Below are 23,586 nucleotides of genomic sequence, written 5' to 3' on the forward strand. Positions count from 1 at the left end.
GCTTTTGTGTTATATCCATAAAGTGGAAAATGTACAACAGTAGTAGAACCTTTATACTTCTGAAAATCTACCCATGCTTCCAGGAGCTACAGAGATCTGAGTGGGATGTCTTAATTGCAAAGAGAAGTGATGAGGCTTGAAAAGTACAGGATGAGAGCTGCCCAGTACTGGTTTGTTTTGCGCAGCTGGCCATGGTCTGGATGACAAATGTAGGAATCTGCCTTAAACTTTCTAGTTTTATTAGATCTTCAGCTTTTCCCTCTCAACCCTTTCTTATACTTCATAGGTTTGAGAAAACAAAGTGTGGATGAGGGAGCAATACTCAATACAGAACTGGCAGTACCAGGTGCTGTGTATTTTGGAATGCCTTTTCAGCACAAGCTGAATAATGAAACCACTGAAACTCTGAACCAAACTGATGATTTTTCATTTCCCAAGGGCTTTGGAAATGACGGGGCTTAGGAACATAACTTTTAAAATTTATTTTCAGTTTAAAATTTCCAAACACTTCTGCAGTGCTCTTTGGGAAAAAAAAAAAATCATTCAGACACTTCAGTTTTTAAAGCCTTATTGGTAGTGAGGAAAAAGGTGAATATTGGCATATGAATAATGTGTGGATTACAACAAGGGTAAATACAAATTGTTTTAAGTGTTTTTTCTTATTTTCAACTCACTGTACTTTTGTCCTCTTTCCAGCTCAGCAGAACTTCTAGGCAGCTCAGATGTTTCCTCAGAGACCCATAAAAGCTCTACAGCTCAGAGCAAGCTCCATAAAATAAGTAAAATCTCCCAGTGTAATATTTTGCCTCCCTCCCACTCAGCAATTAACTCTTCTTCCTCTCACTTACATACAAGTCAGCTTCCCACACACTTAATGCCAAGTTTCCTGCTACTCGTTTTTCACACCAACCTCAGGAGAAGGGGAAGGGATTTTTAACCATCCACTCCTTTGATTATTCTGCATCCTTCTCATCTTTGGGTCTCTCCTGGGACATCTGCAGTCTGATACTGACTTGTCTTGAGTTTCTTGGCCATAGGACACTCAAATCTACATCCTTTCAAGGACTTCTCAGATAAGAACATATCTTACCCAACCTACGTGCTTATTCTCTCTGACTATCACCTATGCTGCTGATTTAGAAAGTGAACACTCTGGTTCCTGAAATCAATATTCAGGTGAAGGTCTCAACATTCATTTGGCAGTGCTTTTGCCTAGCTCTAGGAACACAAAAAGATTATAGTAAAACTCCATGGCCTCAGTTAATTCTCTCATTTCCCTGTGATCCAGTCCCAACCCTTTTCTAGTTCCCATCCCTCCTTTGCTCTTGATGGCAGACCTGCAACACACTTCTTTGAACGTACACATTAGCCTTTTCAATCTTTTTTTTTTCCCCTTTTATGTTCTGGAGGATGAGGAATGACTTCTACTCTTCATTTCGCTTTCTTACAATTCTAATTATTTAGTGGCTGAGTTTGTTCAGAAAAAGTACAGTGCAGTTTGTTTTAAAGTCCATGTGCAAGAGCAAAATATAAAATGTTGGTAACTACAGCACTTATAAGATGAAGTTCCCCCTCTAGCATGTTCATGTGAAGTATTCATCACATAACAACATCACAAAAAAACATTTGACACTGACTAATTGTTTTCAGAAACAGCAAAGTCTCTTCTGCAGCTGGCTTTCAGCCCCTTTACAGTTGGCTAGCTACTGCTGGTTTCACAGGGACAAACTGGATGAGTAAATGGACATGTATGAATGTGGCCTATTTACACTCAGTATAAAAATCTAAAAGCTTTGGGAGACAAATCTCAGAAATCAAGACATGTTCAGATGTGGATGCACCACTCCTTGAGATACTGTCTGAAGTTCAAGACTGGGTTAAGCATCCCATGTTGACACAGCGAACACATGGAATATCCATACAGCAAGGGAGCCAAATGTGAACCTGGCACCGCTCATCAGCTTCTCTGTGGTTGTTCCAGATATTAAGATCCCCATTTCCTACCTAAGTGGAAGAATTGTGATTCATCTGGGATTTGACTGTCTCTATCCAACCATATCTGTGCATTACGCCATGTTTATTTCCTGCTAGATCTACTCAGATCTTGGGGAAGAATCACATCACAGTTCAGCATCATAAGACACAAAACAACCTAACAGTAGCCAAATGAACTTTTCTCATAAAATAGGATAAGACACAGATAATGTGCTTGAAAAGAAGGCACAAGAACATTTGCTGTGTGAGTAGAACAGAACCTAAAGTCAGTCAGAACTGGAGGAAACACTTATGTGGTGAGTTTTTACATGCCCTTACATGGTAGCATTCATTCTTTCTAAAAGACAGATTTTCTTGTGGTCACTTCTAAACCTAAAAATTATGAGTCTCAGAGGTGAAGTGTAACAGAGGCATCTCTACTGATACACTACGTTGGCATATTGACATGGCTGCTCTGCCTTACTGGCAGCACATGGAGGCAGAAACTGCAGTGCAAACCCAAGCACAATCATTTAGTTTACTGCATCTGTAAACAGTTTGTTGTCCAATTTTATTCACCAATTCAAACTCAAGACCACTAACTGTTCTTCTCCTGAGGATGACAGCTTATGTGAAACCATAATTCCAACCCTGTTCTAAGGCAAGTTCTCCTAATTAATGCCCTATTTCTACAGGAAACCTCAGATTTCAGAAGGCATATTTTGCATTTTCAAGAAGTGAAAACATCTTCTGCTATCATTTAGGGAAGGAGGTGGAGATTATGCAGCTCTTCTGGAGCTTTCAGCTCCAGCCTCTTTCTTTGTGGCTGTTAGCAGATGGCTGACCTACACCCCACGTCTCTAGGAGCCTGTGATTCTGGCTGTTAGTTGAATTCCTGCTGAAGGAATACAGATGTGTGTGAAACATGCAGATCCTGTACCAGAGTGGCTTCTGGGAAACATTTCAGGCTCAGTGGCAATTACAAAAACAAAAGGTTGTGGAAAAGACACAAGAAGATTGAAAACAAGATCCAATGCTAAGTAGTTTTGCTTGTAACTGGACTTCGCAAACAATGCACCAGTCGCCCAGGAGAGGTGAGATTTAAAGAAACCCATAGACAGATTTTGATTTACTCTGAAGGATTCCCAGAATCACTAAGTCCAGCCCTGTGAAGCATCTTAAAGTGGTGGAGATTCTAGGTGATCCCTTTTATACTTCTTTAATTGCATAAAGCAACATTGAGACAGATATAATATTTGCTGGGTGATTCTCTGATATAGGAAACCACCCAGCCATTGACATGATTGCAATCTCCTTTGCTGTTATTCCTTGATAGTGTGAGATCCAAGAGGACCAAAGTAGGCTATGCTTTGTGTACTGCTACTGAATGAAATGCCAAAGTTGGATGTAGGAAGACCTCAGGTCTGGCTGAGTAATAAAGACATATATTGCCATCATAAAGGGACAAATGAAGAAGTGATGACAAAGCCAGCAAAAAAATGGAGGTCAGCTGGCTATCATACTAACTCCTGTCTTTTTCTCTGTTTGGAAAGCAAATGAATGTCATGTTTAATTTGGCTTATAGCAGGTGATAGTCATAGAAAAATGAACATTTACCTTATAGAAGTATATGCCTTCTAACAAAAATGGAGCCAACAAATAAAGCCTTGAATAGAGAGAAGAAGCTATTTTAAGCTATAAAAGTTATAAAAATCCCAATATTTCATATACTCTAGACATTAATCTACATTACAGTATTTTTATCTCCCAACTGATACACAGCTTGGTTATTTAAAGAAAATGATTTTCATAAGTTTGAAGCTCTTACTTGGTGCTGTGATACCTCAGATAAACAGAACATTTGTGTAAATGAAAATGTGGATGACAAGAATGGAAAACTGCAGTTAGGCACCAGGGTGATAGGAATGCCCTTCAGCTTGGAGAAAGTAGACACTTGTCTCCAGCAGCTTGCTTTTGCTATGACAGAGCAAAGATCTCTGAATCAATGCTTGCATTGGCAGCCTGTGGTTCAGCCCTTCCTTTTTGCAGAGAAAACCAAAGGCCCAGGAATCTCAGAAGTCTAAAGGATCGCAAGAAGAGAGTCAAATGTTGATGACTTAGTTGTTTGGAATCACTGATAGTTGCAAGGGACATTGTGCAACCTCTTGAGAATGCCATAGCAGGTGGACCACTGAAAGATTCCTAGATGTTTTGGGAATTTTCCAAGGTCTTTCAACTTGAACATAGGTTGCATGTGCACTAAGTCATCCTTCCTCTGTTGGCAGTTAGCTTATCTTTCCATTGTCTAAGGAGGATAGTTTTCTTCCTGCTGCAATGATTCTAAGGCAGCTCCAATAACCTTGCAAAGTCTGCAGAAATACATGGTGGTGGATCTTGCAGTAAACACAACTGGAAAATCGTTGGCCAGTTGAGCTATGGATAGCTCACAGAAGCTCTAACCTAACCTGGATCATCTCAGTGCCAAAAGCAAGTAGAAAAACTGGATATCAGAAATCTCACTGTTTCCTGACAGAGGAAGATTTCCCATCTCCTTGGAAATCATGTCATGCTTGTCAAAAAGACCAGTTCTGAGCCTTTGCAGGCTGAGGAGTAGTACAGTATCTGGCAGGGGATCTGGTAGGATGCACAGATGCTCTGTGCAGGAGCCTAGGCTGTTGCAGGACAGCAGAAAAGTTTACTAGTTTGCAGTATTGAAAAGAAAACAGAGCCAGAAAGTACTAAAAAAATTAATTGCAGAGATAAAATAACCCATTAACTTTATAACTTATAATGTACAGATATATCCCCATTCCGAATAGTTGTTTTGTCAGGTGATGCTGCCTGAAGGCAGTACTAATGATTTTATTCATTGTATAGGTTGCACTTTTCTCACATTCAGAGGTGGGAAACGGTAACATTCACAGTTTGGAATCATTTTCTCTTGTTTGTTCACTGCTGATTAGCAGTATAAACTGAATAGGACCTCTGCTGACTTGTGCTTACATACTCTGCTGTTGGGGTAGAGAAAACAAAAACACATTTACCCTTTGCAGCTTGTGGACCTCTTATTCATGTGCTGGTGCCTTTAGACAGCTCTTCCTATAAGAGTGACCATGTCACATGGGCTTGGGTTCTGACCCTGCCTTACCATGAGGGGCAGGACTGTCAGTATATGCTTATGGAGGCCTGGAGGTAAAAGGGGTGCAGCTCTGCAGGTGGCCTCTCCCTTTCTCAAGGCTGTCCCAGCCAAAAAGCAGGGGAACCAGGAACTTCTGGGGAGCCATTTGAAATAGCCCCTTCCTTCCTCACCACAACCTATTCAGGAATGCCAGCCTTCCAAGTCCGATGACACACACAGCATGGGGGAAGGAGCTGATCTGATGGTGCCTGATTGTAGTGCATGGGCTTGAAGCATGCATGGAATGTCCTACACTGTAAGGAGACCCATGGATAGCATAGGAATTGTTCATCCAAGGCAAGTTTTGCAGTGTGGACCAGGCCCAACAGTGGCCAGCATGAAGGCAGAAAGGCCAGGTGAGATGGAGGAACGGGGAAGCTTTGATCCAAGGTCATGTCCAGTCTTTTATCACCTCCATTTAATTCTTGATGCCACTTGCCATAGCGAAGGTAGGAATGCTGCTACTGGGAGACTTGGGGGACTTGCAGAGTTGTAGCATTAGCATCTCCTCTGTTTATGGATGAAGTAAGATGTGGGCAAGGCAGGTTAAGCATCTGCTAGAAGATATCAAATGAGACAATATCCATGGCTGCAAGGAGGGGAAGCACTGTGAAGCATTTTTGGACATATTTCACAACATAATTTTAGAACACAGTACTTCACTTATCTCCAAGAATATTCAGCTACAGAAGGAAGAGGTCAAAGGGGGTGGGGGGAGTGTGGAATTACAAGGTTAATGATGCAGGATCAGAAAAAGCTTATGGGGGTTTTATTAACAGTTTAAATAAATACAGTTTATGCTTTTAATGGATGAAGAGGACCTGCAGCTCAGGGAACAATTACCTTCAAAATGATGAACTGTTGAAAGCAGTTCACTAAGCAGAAATACCACTGCGATCATATTCCAGAAGAGTTTGAAAGCACATTTTCCTTCCTAGAAATGGCCAGACATGTTTTTGCTTCTACTGCAAGGTAAACTGGTTCTTGCTGCCCACAGTACTCCAGGGAAAAATCACAGTGATGGAAATTTTAAGAGCAACATCTCCTGAGAAAACATGGCAAGAGCACATTGTCTATTTGCACTTTGGTTCTGCTTATAACCTTCCAACGCTGTAGACATAACATCATAACATAAATTTTGTGAGGAATGGGCGACCTTTTTTAAGATGTTGTCTCTAAGGGCTGGGAATGGACTTTATTACACCTGAATCAAAACCAGGGTCCTGTTAATACTGTTTTCTTGCTATGCATGTACGATGCTTAATGTACATGCCATCTGCAATGCTTTTGCACATCTCTCCTGTAGGGAGCTGCTGCAAGACCTGGCCAAATAGCATCTCCTGCCATCTAGAGGCTTATTGCACATGTGTGAGGGTATCACTAACATTCACATGTCACCTGCTTCCCAGAGGCAGTTGTGAGCTTGCACAGATCATATTTGGAGAAGTACATGCAGGAACTACTCATAGTGAGCAATCTAAGCTCAGAAATTCTTCACAGGAGTCTACAAGACTTCTCTCTTTCCTTCTATTCTGTCACAGCTTTCCTTGCAAAATCACAGAATCACAAAATCACAGAATGGCCAGGGTTGGAAGGGACCCCAAGGATCATGAATCTCCAACCCTCCTGCCACATGCAGGGCCACCAACCTCCCTATTTAATACTAGACCTTACAGGCACTTAAGCCTTTATCTGTGAGCCACTTTGCAACTTACATTTACAAAAAAAAGATCAACTAGAAGTTTTTTGTTTTTTTCTTTAAATAACAGTGTTGATTTCCTAAAAGAAAATAAATAATGACATTGTGGTCTTGTAGACAGATTTAAAGGCACTGGTTTTCCATAGCAAGGAAACATTTCCTAGCACACCTCTACGGAATGACAAAGCTACATTAAGCCAGCTACAAGAACCTTCAGGTATGGAGTTTCCTTCACTTCTCTGGGCTGCTGCTCCTATGCCTGATCACACTCACACTAAAAATAGTTTCCTAAAACTTCACTGAACTTTCCCATGTTGTAGTTTGTTTCTGTTGTCCTCTCTCCTTTCACAGTGTGCCTCTGACAAAAATGTGGATCCATCTACTTTACAACCTCATTAGGATGTTAGAGATATCAGTTAGATTCACCTCCCTGCCAAGCTTTCCCACTCCAAGACCAAATAATTGAAGCACTCAGCATCTCCTGTATATCCTGTGCATATGCTGCTCCAAGTTCTCCTTCCTACTATGGCCATCCTTTTCACCAACAGTTGTGATGCAATGGGCATGGCAATGTGGCACAAGTCCTGTGGGAGTGCTCCTGACTTTATGAGACACAGAAGCACAATGAGAAAGGAAGCTGAAATACAAGGCATGGCTTTATTTTCAAATGTTGCCAGCTTTGACCCTTCAGACAGGCTGGCTGCTTTCTAGGGGTGGGATTTTTTAGACAATTGCTGATGTCAGCTTCACCTTGGGGGGAAGCAGTGCCACGCTGCTGCAGCATTGACCTCATTCCCTTTTGTATTTACCTCATTCTCTTCTGCTGGAGGAAGGCAGTTCTTCACAAGGAGAAGATATCTGCCAGGCTGCAAAAAAGGACATGGGCTTAGGGGGATAGAAAACCATGAAGCTTCTTGTAGGGAGAAACCACAGGGAGCATTCTACATTGTTCACTGGGCTGGGTTACCTCCTGCCAAGGCCTTCAATTATTTTTCCAAGTGACGCCCAATGCTTCCTTCATCACCAAAGAGCTCTTCTGTTCACATCCTGGGTCTGCATGCTGGGCTTTGGCTGCCCCCAAGAACTCTTGGCATTTCTCACATGCTGACAATTGTTCCTGTTGCCTTCAAGGCAAAAATCCCAATTCTCACAAAAAAATACGGTGGAGTGAGCATAGATTAGAATCTGGAATTGACCAGGGTCAGACAATGCTTCAAGCAACTTCTCTGCCTGTCTCTTCCTCCCCACCCCTTCCCTGCTGTGTTTTTTTTCCCTTTATTTGCTAGCTCTATAGAATTCCCCACCAGGCAGGGCCCTGGCATCCTCCACTCTGGAGAAACTTGGACAAGAGACAGTGCCTGAAAAATCTGCGTGAATATTCTCTCTGCAGGGATCCTCCCTCTTTTCCATTCCATTCCCTCAAGGATTGCTCAGAGGAGAAGACAGGGTTGGTGCAACACCACTCAGAGCCTGTGAATGGACATGGTATTCACCGGTCTGACGCCAGGGGCTTGGAGACCAGATGAAGATGTGGATTTGCCAGTGGGAGGAACATGGGAGAAGAGATGGAGGGAAAAACCCGTCCCTCTTCCTTTAGCAACATCCAGAGCAGTACAACATCCCTTTACAGATAGTGCAGTCACAAAGCTGCACAGATATTTTGATAGTGTAAGTTTTTACCTGGCACATGGGCACACTGTTTGTCCTACTGCTTGTTCTATGAAGACTCAGGACCATTGTGTCACAGGGACAGTGGGGAAAGGGTCAGCAAAAGGGTCAGGGCACTGCCAGAGCCTGAGAAAGAGGACCTGGATGAGAAGTGGCTTTTCTGATTCATGCGTCTTCAGTTTCCTCCTTCTGATCCCACCACCTTGTAGATAAAAAATGAGCAGTGTGCAGAAATACTATCATCCAGAAATAGTATTGTCTCTTCAGAGAACTACTTATTATGATAGTAATGTGTTACCTTGTTCATGGCGCAAAGCATGCAAATGCATTGATCAGATCAACTCACACAGCACAGACAGTTCATCCTGACCCTAAGATGAGGGGAATATATTGCATACCACAACTGCCTGAAGGAAGGTTGTGGCAAGGTGGAGGTCAGCCTCTTCTCCCGTGTAACTAACAATAAGACTACAGGGAATGGCCTCTGTTTGGTGCCAGGGGAGATTCAGGTTGGACATTAGGAAATACAACTTTTCCGAAAAGAGTGGTCAGGCGCTGGAATGGACTGCCTGGGGAGGTCTTGGAGTCACTGTCCCTGTCCCTGGAGATGTTCAAGAAATGTTTAGGTGTTGTACTGAGGGACATGGTTTAGTGGGAAATGTTGGTGATAGGTGGATAGTTGGACTGGATAGTCTTAGAGGCCTTTTCCAACCTTGGTGATTCTGTGATACTGTGGCATCTCGTGTGTTTTTCTCTTGTATCCTGCTGCTGACTTTGTCCTGGCTGGCTTAGCCTCGTCAAAAATTTGTATTGGAGAGTAACAATGGGCAACGCCCTCCACCCCTTCTCCCAAGCACTTCCCAATTCTTTCTCAGCTGAGGCTGTGGGAGAAAAAAAATTACGCCCTGAGCTCTTCACTCTAAGTGGGACACCCCTGAATGGGACTGCTCCACCTCAGGAGTATTTCCAGCAGAGGATGAAGGAAACAGATCTCTGTAGGTGAGGAAATCAAAACCTACCCCGTGGTCTCCGAGGGTGAAAATGCAGAATGCATTGACTGTAGAAGAGAACATTGATCTTCAGTCAGCCAGATCGTGACTGGTGAAACCAGGCGCTGCTCTGCCAAGTCAGTGGCACATTCCATTCACTCATACTGAACACTGGGCTCTAGGCCAAGGCATGATTTTGATTTAATAACAGTAAAACTATGTTTTATTATGGAATGTCTGCTCTACAATCATGAAAAGTCACTGAATAATTTATATTGGAACGGATCTCTGCAGTGCTCATATTCAATCTGTTGTTCACACGGACCCCAAGTCCTCTTTAGCAGAGCTGCTGTCTAAAAAGTAAGCTGCAGCCCATGCTGCTGCAAGGAGATATTCCATCCCACACACCAGACTTCATTTCCTTTGCTGAACTGAGACTCCTGTCAGCTCATTTCTCCAGTCTGCTAAGGTCTCTCTGAACAGCAATTCAGCTCTCCAATATGTCATTCACTTCCCAGCCCCAGTTTAGTATCAGCTGCAAGGTTTTTGATGGTGCATTCCTTCCCATCATCCAGATCATTAGACTACCGCTCCCAGTCCTGGCCTTGAAGGTGTTGTGCCTATAATCAGCTGTCATCGGGACTTTTTGATCACAACTCTTTGAGTTTAGTCCCTTGGAAAAAATCAATACCTCTTCTTCCAAGAAAGACTTCAAAGAAGCAAATAATTTGTTACATTGTCAGGTTGTTTGACACAGATGACCAGAAAGGATGGAATAGAAATTGAACGATTTATCATAGGTTTATTAGGGAAAGAAGGTATATTTCAAGACCATATATTTGGCACTGTATGGAAGGAAAAGTATCTGAGAACAGTTAAAATGTTAAAACTCAAATAAAATGTCCTCTAATCACTTTAGTCCCTCTTCTCCCCGTACAATTTACAGTAACTACTGGAAGGAACTCAAAAGGTATTAGTGCTATACTAAATGTAAGCTGGAAGGAGATCTGGGCTATCAGAACAGTGGAGACTTACTAATATGAGCAAAGGTATTGAGGTGTTAAAAGGAAATTGTAAGATTTAAAAAGTTATTTGGTAAACCATTAGTGCTAGATTGCCCAAACCTACTCAAATCTTACATTATTACAAGCCTACAAATGCCTGCTAAAAATCATTATAACTTTCAGTCATGTCAGATTTTGCTTTCTGATCTGGATGGAAGAGATTTTGGTAGCATTTTAAAGGAAGTGTATCCCGATTTGTCTTAGGATGGATCAAAGTCAGAGGAGTTTCTTAGTATTGGAGTCCTGTAATGGCTTGATGGCTTTGGCTTCCTTTTGGAAGACAAATAAGAGCAGTTTCCCATTTGCAAGTTACTTATCTCATGCCTCCACAAAGTGAAGTGAAAGATAAGGAAGGAGCAAAGAAATAAATAACATACTCATTTGATGAAAATTGATTGAAGAAAGGTTGCACTAAACCTGTCCTTATCTCAACCTATAAGCTTATTTTTTCATTGTACTTTCTCTCCCATATCACTATGGAGGGAGAATGAGAGAGTGGTGTGGTGAAGCTTAGCTAGTTATTGGTGTTAAATGATCACAACTGTAAAGCACAGAAAATTTAACAGATGTTGATATACTGCTGGATAAGTGTTTCTGCTGGAATATACATTGCCACTCTAATATGGACAGAGGAGTAGATTCCTCGTGAACATCCAGTCGGTAGGTTGCCAAGGAAATGGGACATGGGTTTTTGATCAATAATTCATATATCAGATCAAGAGTACTCACAAGAAGAATATAGATCTTTTCTTGGTTAATATATTGTTCATAGCATTATCTCAAAGAATTAACAGCACCTTTTACATAAAAATTCCAAATATATTTATCTAGTGAACAAGAAAATCTCAGCATCTCTAAGCAGTACTTCTGCAGATGTACAGTACTGTATTTATATAGATATACATAGATATATATATCAAAGTGAATTTACACTGTGACCTGGTGATTAGTCCAGCAGCGAGTGAACCCACAGATAAGTCTTCAGGAAAATATATTGCTTGGGCGGGCGGCCAGCTACAAGGCATGACTGCATAGGAGAGCCCTGGCAGCACCCGCTGCTGGCAACGAGGGACAGTTTAGCATTCCATTCAGCAAGCACAGCATGCTTAGGTCATTCCTGCAAGATATAAGAAACTTCCATATTTTCATGGCTAACACAGTTCTAGTTTTCACAGGTCGCGCATGTTGCAACCACCTCTCTCTGCCTTAATGACCCAGAGGAGGAAGGTAGGACACCAAACCTAGATCCTGTCCATGCTTCCAAGCGGAAGTCAAACAGTACCAAAGATTTAGGCTCATGAAGGTAGGACCATGTCTGGTTTCGCAGAGGTTTCTTGAGCAGATGGTCTTCACTGGTTTGCTTAATTTGTGGTGTTTTTTTCTTTTTTTTTCTTCCTTTTCTGACTCAGCTGCTCACAGTCCTCTGGTAGAAATCATTTGAAAAACGTGGTCAGCCTGTCCTGCCTAAGACGGAAAAGCAGACTGCTACCATTTCCCTGGGATGGGCACACCGCACTCATACCAGCCCACATAGTAGTAGGGAGTTGTGTATCCAATGCGTCCAAATGATACAGGCTCCTGGCGGTACTGGCGGTAATACCCTGTTGGGAAAAGACACAGGAATCTAACAAAAGTGACAGACACAGTGGGAGTCAATCCTACAGTCCAAATGAAAGCATACAAGCTGTCTGCTAGTGAGCTTTATCAAAAGGCTATTTGTTAGGCCTGGTATTTGGCCTAGGTCTTTGTTGAATGATTTAACTCCGGTCTTTTATATTTCCTGCAGTTTTGATCAGTTTTACTGTTCAAAATCTTTTCAACTATTGTGTAATGCTGTGGTCTGCCAAAGAGCTTCTGCATTTCACTCCAAAGGTGGCTATATTTCAGCAACTTTTATGAAGTTTGCAGATCAGTTTAAATATATGAAGTACTCTAGGGCAAAAAATACCATCAAATCGTATTATCTCATCGGGCTCAAAAGACTATCAATAAACATCAGCTTTTCACAAAATAAAAAGGTATCATTTCATGCAGTAAATATGAATTTAAGCCCTTTCTGCCCCATCTGATAGACTTCTTCATTTGTTGAAAGAATGCAACTGCTTAATGCGTTAGGGGAGGCTCAGCATTCTTCTCTGCATAGCTTGTGCACTGGAACATCTGAAACACTGATATGTTGTGCCAATAACGTAATTCCTGCGTGCTCTTTATCTCAGTCTCCTAGACCTACTAATACACAATTCTTCATTCCCCTTCTGAACACAGAAATGCAATACTTCTCAGGAATATATAAATATCAGTGAGTACTTCAGTTTCTTCCTGGTAACACCACCACGAATATAAACAAATAGCATGGAAACTATTAAAGCCAGCTGAATAGTTTATATCAACTGATTTTTTTGAAAGGACTGGCTGAATTTCATGATTGGTTTTCTTTTGCGGAGTAAGACATCAGCCTGTTGGCTGCGTTAGTTGAGCAGTGTCTCAGAGGAGCTCCCTCAAGGTGAGAATTTTCACTTGGAAAGAAGTTTCTATCAAGCCAGAATAAAAGTGCTGCAGACTGACCTAGACACACTTCTATGTGTTTTGTACTTAATGAATTGGTCAGAAACCATTTGCAGAGCAGCCTGTTGAGCTGTAACTGTCTATTGTGTTAAGTGGAAGAGGTTCTGCCCTTTGATTCAATAAAGCATGTCTTAAAATTGGGAAAAAAAGATTTCATAAGACTACAAAATTTCTTTCTGCTTTAGTACTCTGTTCCTGTAAATTATTTGCATTACATGCCCTTCTTTCTCTTTCTTCCTGTGCAGTGCTCCCTACTCCTGAACCCTATAGATAGAGTGACAAGCACTTGGCCAGCAACCCACTCCCACACTGCCATACCTCGGATGGTGGGCAAGGCTTCAATGTACGACTGAGGTCCTGTTCTTCCATCCAGGTGTGAATCCACAAACTGGCAGTGGTCTTCACCCCTTCCCCAGCTATCCCCAATGCTATAGAAGGTATCTGAAGAGTAATAGAGACACGTTATTTGATTCAGCATTATTTTTGTTTGGGATGCTCTTCTACCACTGTGGAAACAGATATAAAAGAAATATAGTTAAAACGCATGCAACATCACCTGTGAACAAACAGTGGCCGAAAAGAGAGAAAATGCTACTTTCACATTACAGAAATAGAAATTATGGAAAACAAAAATGTTTTATAACTCAGTAAGGACCATTCTCCATTTTACAAGTTTATGGACGCATTGCACCAATGATGACGGATACAGAGAATTTCACTGCAATACATGTAACACAATAGCAGCCACTGAGATGATCCCAATACCCCAGATCAACAACAGGGAAAGTTTGGTTCATTATCTTTCAGCAAACGGGTCCAACTATTAACTCTTGGGAGTACCACTTACTCAACCACTGTGATACCAGCCGCCTTCTCCTCCATTCCTATCTGAATCTGCCCTGGAGATCTCAAGGGCATATTGCTCTGTTTGGCCATTGCATCCAGCGACCATCTATCTGCCTATGGGGCAGGCATGAATCTTCCCAGGAAGACATGTGGGGAGCAGAACATTGCTTTCAAGGGATAAAGCACAATATCTTTACAATACAACTGTGCGTACACTTTTCAAGTGAAACTTTCTCCTGTTCTCTGTCTCAAGAGCTCTGCTTAAAAGCTAATGCTATTGTAGGAACAAAATGCAGAGGCAATGCAGCCTGGCTATCACACTGGATCTTCTCTAGAGGACTCTCAGATAACCACCACACAAGACTCAGTGAGAAGTGAAGAAAGTGAGAAGACAGAGACAGTATCGAGTAATCATACAGCAGGAAAATAATCTCAGTGCCTACCTTTCAGGTCATCGCTGAGGTAAATCTTGTACCTTAAGGAGTTACAAAGAACCACTCCTACAAACTTCCGATACCAAGTTCGCTTCACATACTGCTTGCCACTACAATCTGAATAGGTAGGGTCATATTTGAAAGTGAATGGGATCCAGATAGGCTCACCACCTTGAAGAAAAAAGAATCAACATTAAGGACAGACATAATCAGTCTTAAATAAACATTCCCACTAATTTTATTAACAGACTTCTCTACCTACAGATTCCTAGTTCCTTTTCTAAACAAAGCCTGAAGGTAGTTCTGACAGTGAAGCTGCCTAAACAGTCATTTGCATTTGAACACAATGTACAATCTGTTGCTAAACAGATATTAAAAATTCTGTGGTGGCTAACAGACTGTGATGTGAAGGAAAGTCTTTTCTTACTATTGTCTTAAAAAGATGAAATTGGAAACCTACTTTTCTATTTTGTTTTCTCACATTACATCAAAACAGTGAAGGTTCCAATAAAAGCCAAGTGAGTCTTTTCGTGGGGAACTCTGCCCAAAGCACTGCAGTTTGATTATATCACAAAAGATTAAATATTCTACTGGCTTGCTTAAATGTTTGCTTTATATTTTTCTTGCATTAATGGTACAGAATGAGATAAAGAAGTTCCAATGCGGTAATGGTATTCTCTCTACCTACAGAGCAGAGCCCTGTTTTTACTGTTCCGTTTTGAGGTCAAAGGTATTTCCGTTAGTCGTTCTTCCTCCTTTTCTCTAGGCACATGATTTAAATCCTGCAGACACTTGCAGGTGAGAAGCAATCACTGATCAGTAACCCTTAAAACTCTACCAGTATGAAGACAAATGTAACTGGACTGACTTTATGCATTTAGTCACATGGCAAAAGGATTGCAGGATTTTGGCCATTGATTTTTTTTTAGAACAAAGTATTATCTATTTCTTGAATGCAATGCTATTGCTGTGAATAGTCCACTTTCACCCATCACTTTTGCTCACTTCCAAATTCCTATAAGAGATGAATATTAAATTGTCCCCTAAGAGCTTAATTCTCAGCTCTTCATGCCCACAGTTCCCAAACCGCTGCTCTGGTAGACCTCTTCTTGGTTTACCTATCTCTACCATTGCAACAACATGAATGTTAGAATCATAGAAAGGCCTGGGTTGAAAAGCACCATAATGATCATCTAATTTCAACCTCTCTGCTATGTGCAGAGTCACCAAACACCGGACCAGGCTGCCCAGAGCCACATCCAGCCTGGCCTTGAATGTCTCCAGGGATGGGGCATCCACAATCTCCTTGGACAACCCTGTTCCAGTGCATCACCACCCTCCTAATATCTAACCTAAACCTCCCTGTCTCAGTTTAAGACCATTCCCCCTTTTCCTATCACTATCCACCCTTGTAAACAGCCATTCCCCTTCTATTACCTTCCAAAAATCTCCTTTCCTTAACAGACCCACAAAATAAGTGACAGCAAAAAAACCTGGAGGTGACTAGGAGTATGGGAAGTCCACTATTCTTAGAGGCCTTCCATACTGGCTGCCAGAGACACAGCATATCTGTACATCATCAGAGACACGTGGGTGGACATGTAAAAAACAGGCTAGCAAGCATAATCAAAATAGGAGGGAGTAACATGCTGGACATTGTTTCTATGAACAATGTAGTTGAAAAGCCCCTGGACTAACCATTTAAACTGCTTAGGAAAGCTGACAAAGTGTAATAGCTGTGAAGGCCTTTTTCCTGCTTCCCTTACAAGAACATGTACTGCCTGGGGTTACATATCAGCAAGGCTGTTCCTAGCACCAAAATACAAGCTCTTCTGATTATAGGCTGAATGTGCAATAAGCCACAAAGGATGCAAAGTGATAGGCTTGAAAACAGAAAGCAAGCTCAGCAACTTCATGGCATGTCCCTGTCATACAGTTCAGTTACAAATCCTGGAATTTGTTATTATTTATAAGAGTATGACAAACAGTGCAGATGATTGTAACAGCTAAAGATTGGAAAAACTGGTTACGCTGTCCAAGCTATGCTCAGGCAGCTAAAGGACACAAAGAAGCAATACAGTTCAGTGCTTTTTACTAAGCAATGAAGGCTGACGTACCAGGCAGAAGGTGGGCCCAAATAAAGCTCATAATCTAACAAAACTTAGCACGTGTTTCTTTTCAAAGAGTAGGGGGTCCTAAAACTAGCACAGTGAACTATTTCCCTCTCCTGCTTAAAACTGCAAATTCAACTGTCTGTTGGGATGCTTCTCTAATATGTATATTCTGTTTTTCATAAATGTCACGCCCTGAATGAAAAAAAAATGGAAAAAGACTTACCAGGTGGTCTGACAATAAGGAGGGGATTATCTAGAAGAAGGAAACAAATACAAAAGGAATCTCAGTATTTTATTCCAAATCTTGTTTTATCAAATGAAACGTATAGTATCTCTCAAGAAAATAAAGATCAAGAATAACTGCCATTAGTTATGCTGTGAATGTGGGATTTATTTCTCACTGATTTGCAGAGCTAAACCATATGACTAACACATGCAGGCCTAACTTCCAAAGGAAAAGGTAACCTATCTTTTGCATGCAAACTTTAGTCCCAGACATTTATCATGTTTAGCTCATTGTTGAGTGGTATTCATTAACATGTGAAATTTATCATTTTAACTCCTCATGTCAGAATGGTAGAAGATTTTCAAGAGCCAACTGGACAGTGTCGAGCTCTGTCCAACACATCAGGAGCTTCTACTTGTTTGAAATTTTTTCTTGACATAAGGAGGATGGAATAGGTGTGGAATACGGATACATCAACAGTATCTAATAAGTGAACTTCTTGTTCATTTCAATGCCATATCCGCTGTCTCTTAACTGGCTTTTATTATATACAAAGTACCTGAAGAAAAAGTATGGTGCTTATATACTGATGGGAAAAATAAACTCAAGGGATTTTACAGTTTGATTAAAGAAAAGAATGGTTTTCTTTCCTCTTCAGTACATTACTGAAGGTAAGATGCAATATTTTCAGTAAGCTACTTGATCCCGTGGTAGCATTCTTTATGGGATACTCTCATCAGCTCAAACCTTCCAATTGTACTCAAACAGCGCTTAGAACCAGCAGTTTCTCACTTTCTTTTGATCTATTAATCACTGTAACTATACCATTTGGCTTTAGTTTTAGAAACTGCTTTTGTATTTGTGCCAGCTGGAAAGCCATCTTTGGCCATGTGACAAGTGCAGGAACAGTGCTGCAAATAAAACTTTAACTTCAGTGGATTTAACTTCTTACATAAAGTTCATAAGGTGGCTGATTTTGGTTGGAAAAACTAGGCTTTCAGAACTGCATATTGGCAGTTAGCTAATCAGCAAAACTCCCCACAAGGCACAGCATGCTGTATTTGCCCAATGTCAGACCTCTTGGGATTTATATTTGAGATTCTGCTAACTCCTTTAAAAAAAAAAACAAACTCTGAACATGTTATGCAGGACCATTTACTTTTCTTGCATCTCTGTCTCCTTTCTGTGTAGCTTACATTCCATGTGTCTTAATGGCTCTACTGAAGTGAGCACTACAGGTTGAAGCTAAAGAGCAAAACCAAAAACCACATAAACCCCATACTGTCAAAAGGGTAAAATTCATAAGAAACAACTGAACTATTGCTCAAGTAAAGATAAAAGTATTTGTACTTTATTTTTCAGTGGAATCAGTGGCCTTTGGCTCAATGGAAGAAGAAATGGGTAAAAATAGCTCACTGAACACACTATTTTTAAAGGGGTGTTGCTCTTGAGCACATTATTAGCCCTGTGAAAAAGAAGCATGCTTTGTCAAAAAAGGAACAGAGAACTTTGCCCATTTGATGGAACAATTGTTTCCTATATTTCTTCCAGAGACAGCCACTTCCAACTGCTCAGCTGTTCACAATTAGGAAACCAATTTACCAAATGTTTGGTCAATCTATCAATTACATTAAACTTCCCATTGCTTCTGTATTTTGGAACATTAGTAATCTTTTGTATTTTAAATTTAACTTCCTTTTCCCCAGAATCTTTCACATCACTTATATTTTCTTAGTGGCATTATGACTGTGTATTATGTTCTTAGCTTTACTGAAAACAAATAATTAACCTTAAAAACTCTCAAAGTAGTAATTTCAGGATAATCACCGTTACTACCAAGTTACCACTGCTTTCCCACATCTTTTATTATGAATTCAATTCTGTGATGAAAATAAAAAGTAGAACGTACCAGACTCTGTGATAAATGAGACTGAAGAGCTAACAGGTCCATAACCAAAGGGATTCTTTGCTTGGACTTTAAAATAATACCTGAAACACAATGAGAAGAAAAATAAGATTGAACCATTGATTTCAGTGCAATGACTACATAAGAAATAATATTAAAATACGGAGACAATCAAACCAGCACAATTCCAGTGAGTTTGAGTGCCCTTTCTATTGTATTGTAGAATTGTAGAATGGCTTGGGTTGGAAGGAGTATTAAAAGACCATTCAGTTCCAACCTTATGCCATGGGCAGGGCTGCCACCCACCAGATCAGGCTACCCAGGTCCCCATCCAACCTGGTCATGAATACCTCCAGTGATGGGACATCCATAACTTCTCTGGCCAACACATTCCAGCCCCTCACCACTCTCTGAGTAAAGGATTTCTTCCTAATATCTAACATAAATTTCCTCTCTTTTAGTTTATAACCGATTCCCCTTGTCCTATTGCTATCTACCTCTGTAAAAAGTCTATTTCCCTCTTGTTTGTAATCTCCCTTTATAAAAAAAGATTTGGACTTGGATACTCAGCCAGGCTATGATCTGGCTGTTACATACAAATTTCATCTTTTTGTAATTCTCATTTATTTTTATCATCTTCATAATTACATCCACTTTATAAGTAACCAATAGCAGTAGACTACAAGAAAAAGGTTGCAAGGAAATAAATTTTGACCTCGGGAATCTTTATCTGGATTAGTTCCTAGGAAAGTAGCGGTATAAGCTGCAAAACTAAAACTGTATCAGGTTTATACAAGATCAGAAGCTAAGCTTTTGACCTTTCTTCACAAACTCTAGCAGCATCGAGATTATTTAAATCACATGCTTAAATTAAAGCACATGACTAGCCACTAGAACTCCATTCTTTGCCTGACAGAAACAAAATTATCATTCTGACTGAGGGAGAAGAATGCGTAAGCATATTTTTTACTTCGTTTCAAAATATCATGATTTTTATTTGCTGCCTACCCTGACATTTATTTTTATGTTTTTATCCAGTCCAGCAGAAACAAACAAGAATGGAAGATTACTGTAAAAAGCTCCAGCACAATATTTTTTAAGTGCCTGTGTTTAGGTTTCCCTTTCTTGCGTGCTTGCTCAGTTACACTCTTGTAAATAAATTAGTAAAAAAAAAAAAAGAACAACAAAACTCTGTAATATCCACACAGCCTAGAGCTAGCTTTTCATCCAAAAGCAGACATTTTCAAAACCACACTGTGTGACCCGCAATATTGGGCAAGCACTTACTCATAGGAATAGGTGCTACCAAGCATTGATGGGCAAGGTCCCATCCAAGTGGCAGTCTGAAAGCAAGCCTCATGAAAAGCATCAGCCTGCTCGTGGTGGCAAAGGTCACCCCATCGTGCAGAGAAAACCTTCAGCACTGCTGTACTTGCATGGCTCAGCAATGGGGTGCACTGGGCTAAGACAGAAAGCTTCACAGCAGTTGTGGTCTGCCATCCCCTGGAGGCTTCTGCCACCAGGCACAGTCTAAGTACAAAGTACAGATGCCATCTACATCAAAAGCTTAGCTCCCCTTCCTTCACTTCTGTGCACAAAAAATGGCAATGTTACGCACTTACATTGCAAGGACTAATGGCTTACTGATGAGTAAGATGCTCATGCTTTGCAAGCTAGCAGGAAGCAAGCAAATTCAACAGCATCCAGCTGCAGGAACCTTGCTTTTTTCAGCAAGGAGTAAGTGGGAGCAGGAATGGGAGTATTCAGGAACATTCCTGAATGTACACAAAGGGCTCGCAGTTTTCTTTTAAAAGACATACACACCGTGGCAAAATGCAACTACATTAAATAGTGAAATTTAGCAAGGCTATGTTTTTTGATAATTCCCAGCATAATCCTGATAAAAGTCTTGTCCTGTGGTTTCAACTGTTGGCCTTGATTTCCTGACAACAGCTTGCGAGTGTTCAGTGTGGCTGGGGAAGGACAGGGAGGCGAAATCCTCCTGCATGCCCCTGTACCATGGACTAGAGCACGAAGCAGAGGACTGCTTTAATTCCCAAGTTATCAGTGTTTCCAAGGGACACTTGCCACACTCCATTCACACCTCCTTTGTCACTCACACCTCTATGATCAGGTGTCCTACTGTGCACATAAAAAGCCCATCCGAGATACACGATTGTTGGGGTAGCCTGATTCACTGTCTGGAAAAACATGTGATGAATTTATGAGTACATTTCTCTTCACTAAATTGGAAAATTAGTTCCTAAGCCTTTAAATATACAGGAAGACTTTCATAGTGCCAGAAAGAAAGCCAGGACTCATGACTTGTTGACCTGTGATTTAAGCATAGACCATGCAGTGCTTGCTGTATTAAGTGCATCAATAAAATAATGAAGTCAGGATATATTTATTTCTCAGACATGACAAATAAAGAAGAAATTGCCAAAGCCTTTCTAGGCCAGGCGTCTGACATTTTCATTAGTCAGGATCCTATTTGCATTACAGTTGATGGATTTGCCAGGAAGTCTCAAATCAATATAACTCAACTGTTCTTCATCACATAAATATATGATGAAAAACTGTAGTGTGGAAGTTGATTGTGCTTTTATTACACTTTGCTCAGCCAGACTTGTAATAAATTGTTACCAATAGGCATATAAGAGTCTCCGCTGAAAGAGATGCAATACTGTGTGTTTTTAACACATACATTAAGCTTTTTTTTGCTAAAAATAAACCTCCTTTGAGATTTCATATACAACATCTACTGACATGTAAAGAAGGCATTTAATAAACACAACAGAGCAATGAATGTGATATTTATGTTCATCTGACTATTCCTATCCATACCTGTCACTTGGAGCAAAATGATTTTATGACTTAATTCCAAGTGTTTCCCTCCTGCTGAAAATTAATTGGTGGAACTTGTAGCTACAAAGGGAGATCATCGCTCAGCAGAACAGTTAGGGAAGCAGTTGTTGTTAGAAAGATTAATCATTCACAAATCACTTCCCAGGACCCACCAGCAGCAGCCTGAGATGATGAGACATGTAGGCTGTACCACACGCATCCCCTCTGCTCAACCTGGGACCACCCCAACACCACAGCTGCATGTCAGCAAGGGGTAAAAGGGACTGTGGCTGCTGATATCCCCTCAGTGCTGGAGGAGGGTGATGGTGGTTGTGCAGAGGCAATGTGGGAAAAAGGGACTATTTCTATCAGGAAGCAACTGGCATGTGCACCTGACCTGGCTGCAAGGAGGAGACCCACATGGGGTGCTGCCTCCATCAGAAAATGGCTCAGCACCATATATATCATGAGTATTTATACTAAATACATAATAATTCACTAGAGTGGGGTTGGAAGAGGGGTTTCCCTGCATGGTTGCAGTCAGATAGGCATGCATCAACAGGTCTACCGCTTGCTTGAGAAGAGGGCTTCATCCACATCTTACCTCTTTTATGCTGCTCTGGTGACACAGAGCAGCTGGTTGTGGCTGATGCTTTGTTTAATGGAGATAGAGAAAGAAACAGAAATTTTCAGCCCATTTGGCCCTCAGAGCTACAAGGTCTCGCAATTGCTCTGTTTGCAATTGTGATGCCTGAATCTGAGAGCCTCCTGCAATATGCTCTGCACAACACCAGAAGTGGTAGCAGACATTCTGGAGTCAAAAAAGCTGTGAAGGGAATAGAAACCATGTAGAAACGAAAGGTTTGAAGATAAAGCAGCAAAAGATGTTGTTGACATCAGACAGCTACCTAATTCCTTCTGTAAGGCATTGCCACGGCTATCCTGCAGAAACACAGAGAAAAGCCTAGCCATATTCAAGAAGGAGTTTGAAATGTTTATGAAGAGAATAATGTGACTGAAAGAGTTTGGATTTAGTGGTGAGTGGATGCTCTCCAGCCCTTATCACTGCCCTTCTTCTGTGATGGTGGAGAATTAAGATTAGGAAAGGGATATTGTCAAGATTGCCACTTTAAAGATTTAAGGTTTAAAGTAATATTAGCACCTATATTCCTATGTCATGAGGAAGCAATTCCTGTACCCACCAAAGCTGACCAGTGTTTTGCAAATGGGAAAAACTTCTATTCTCAACTGGACACCAGGCCAGGCCTCCAAAGAAAGCTTATTGCGTGGGCTAAATTTAGACTTCAGTTTTGTTTGTAAAAACTGAACACAAGGCAGACATTTTCCAGGACATGTTGACAGCTTCAAGTCTTCTCTAGAGCTGACTTCTGACACAATACTAACCCCTTTCTGGTCTTCTGTGTGCACCACAGATTGTACCACCAATAACCTTGCAAGGAACACCCACCAATCCATAGCATCTGCATACAGCAATCTGACTTAATCAGAGATATCTCGCACTATGCATTCCTAAAGCAAACACAACATTTTTAGACCAATTTCAGATACCACGCCATGTTTTCTTAATTAGGATGGAGTTCTTTCCCAATGGTTAGGGAGTTATTTTTAAGACTAAAAATATGCAGTCAATTCAGCCTGTGGATGTGGAGAATGTGAATGAGACTGGCTGATATGCACAAATTTTCTCTTGTAAAGAACCCTACTTCTCCACCACAGATCCCACACAACGCCTTTCTTTCTTTCATAGAGTATACAACAGAGGCCAATGGATTACCCTGCTCTTCAGAAATAACAAATGGATTTTGTTTGAATCTCTCTGCTTTGAAAAAGCTTTCATATTCAACAAAGGAGTCAGTATATTTGTGGATATGCAAAAACCTTGCTGTTTCTATAAAAATTCATTCTACTACTTTAATCTTCTGAAGCCTGGAGTTCACATACGTCTCAGCAGACATATTGCTGCCTGGCAGCTCAATTCCCACTGATTCCTCTGCTCAGAGTATGGCTGGGGCTCCATGGGATTTTCACTGCAATTGCTCATTTAGGTGACAGAAA

The 23,586-nt window shown here is 41.0% G+C and overlaps 1 protein-coding gene across 1 annotated transcript in view; it reads right to left on the reverse strand.

Annotated features, from left to right (window-relative positions):
- Positions 1-10,290: 10,290 nt before the first annotated feature.
- The window catches only part of FNDC1 (fibronectin type III domain containing 1), a 39,461-nt gene continuing 26,165 nt past the window's right edge, over positions 10,291-23,586 (reverse strand). Inside the window, exons 15-19 of the mRNA XM_019612884.1 lie at positions 18,667-18,746; positions 16,755-16,784; positions 14,427-14,588; positions 13,456-13,578; positions 10,291-12,173 (exon numbers count right to left, since the gene is read on the reverse strand). Coding sequence (XP_019468429.1) covers positions 12,058-12,173; positions 13,456-13,578; positions 14,427-14,588; positions 16,755-16,784; positions 18,667-18,746 — 511 coding nt within the window. The 3' untranslated portion in view covers positions 10,291-12,057. The remainder of the gene's footprint in view (positions 12,174-13,455; positions 13,579-14,426; positions 14,589-16,754; positions 16,785-18,666; positions 18,747-23,586) is intronic.

This window comes from Meleagris gallopavo, chromosome 2 (assembly GCF_000146605.3).
Source record: "Meleagris gallopavo isolate NT-WF06-2002-E0010 breed Aviagen turkey brand Nicholas breeding stock chromosome 2, Turkey_5.1, whole genome shotgun sequence".
NCBI classification, from domain to species: Eukaryota; Metazoa; Chordata; class Aves; order Galliformes; family Phasianidae; genus Meleagris; species Meleagris gallopavo.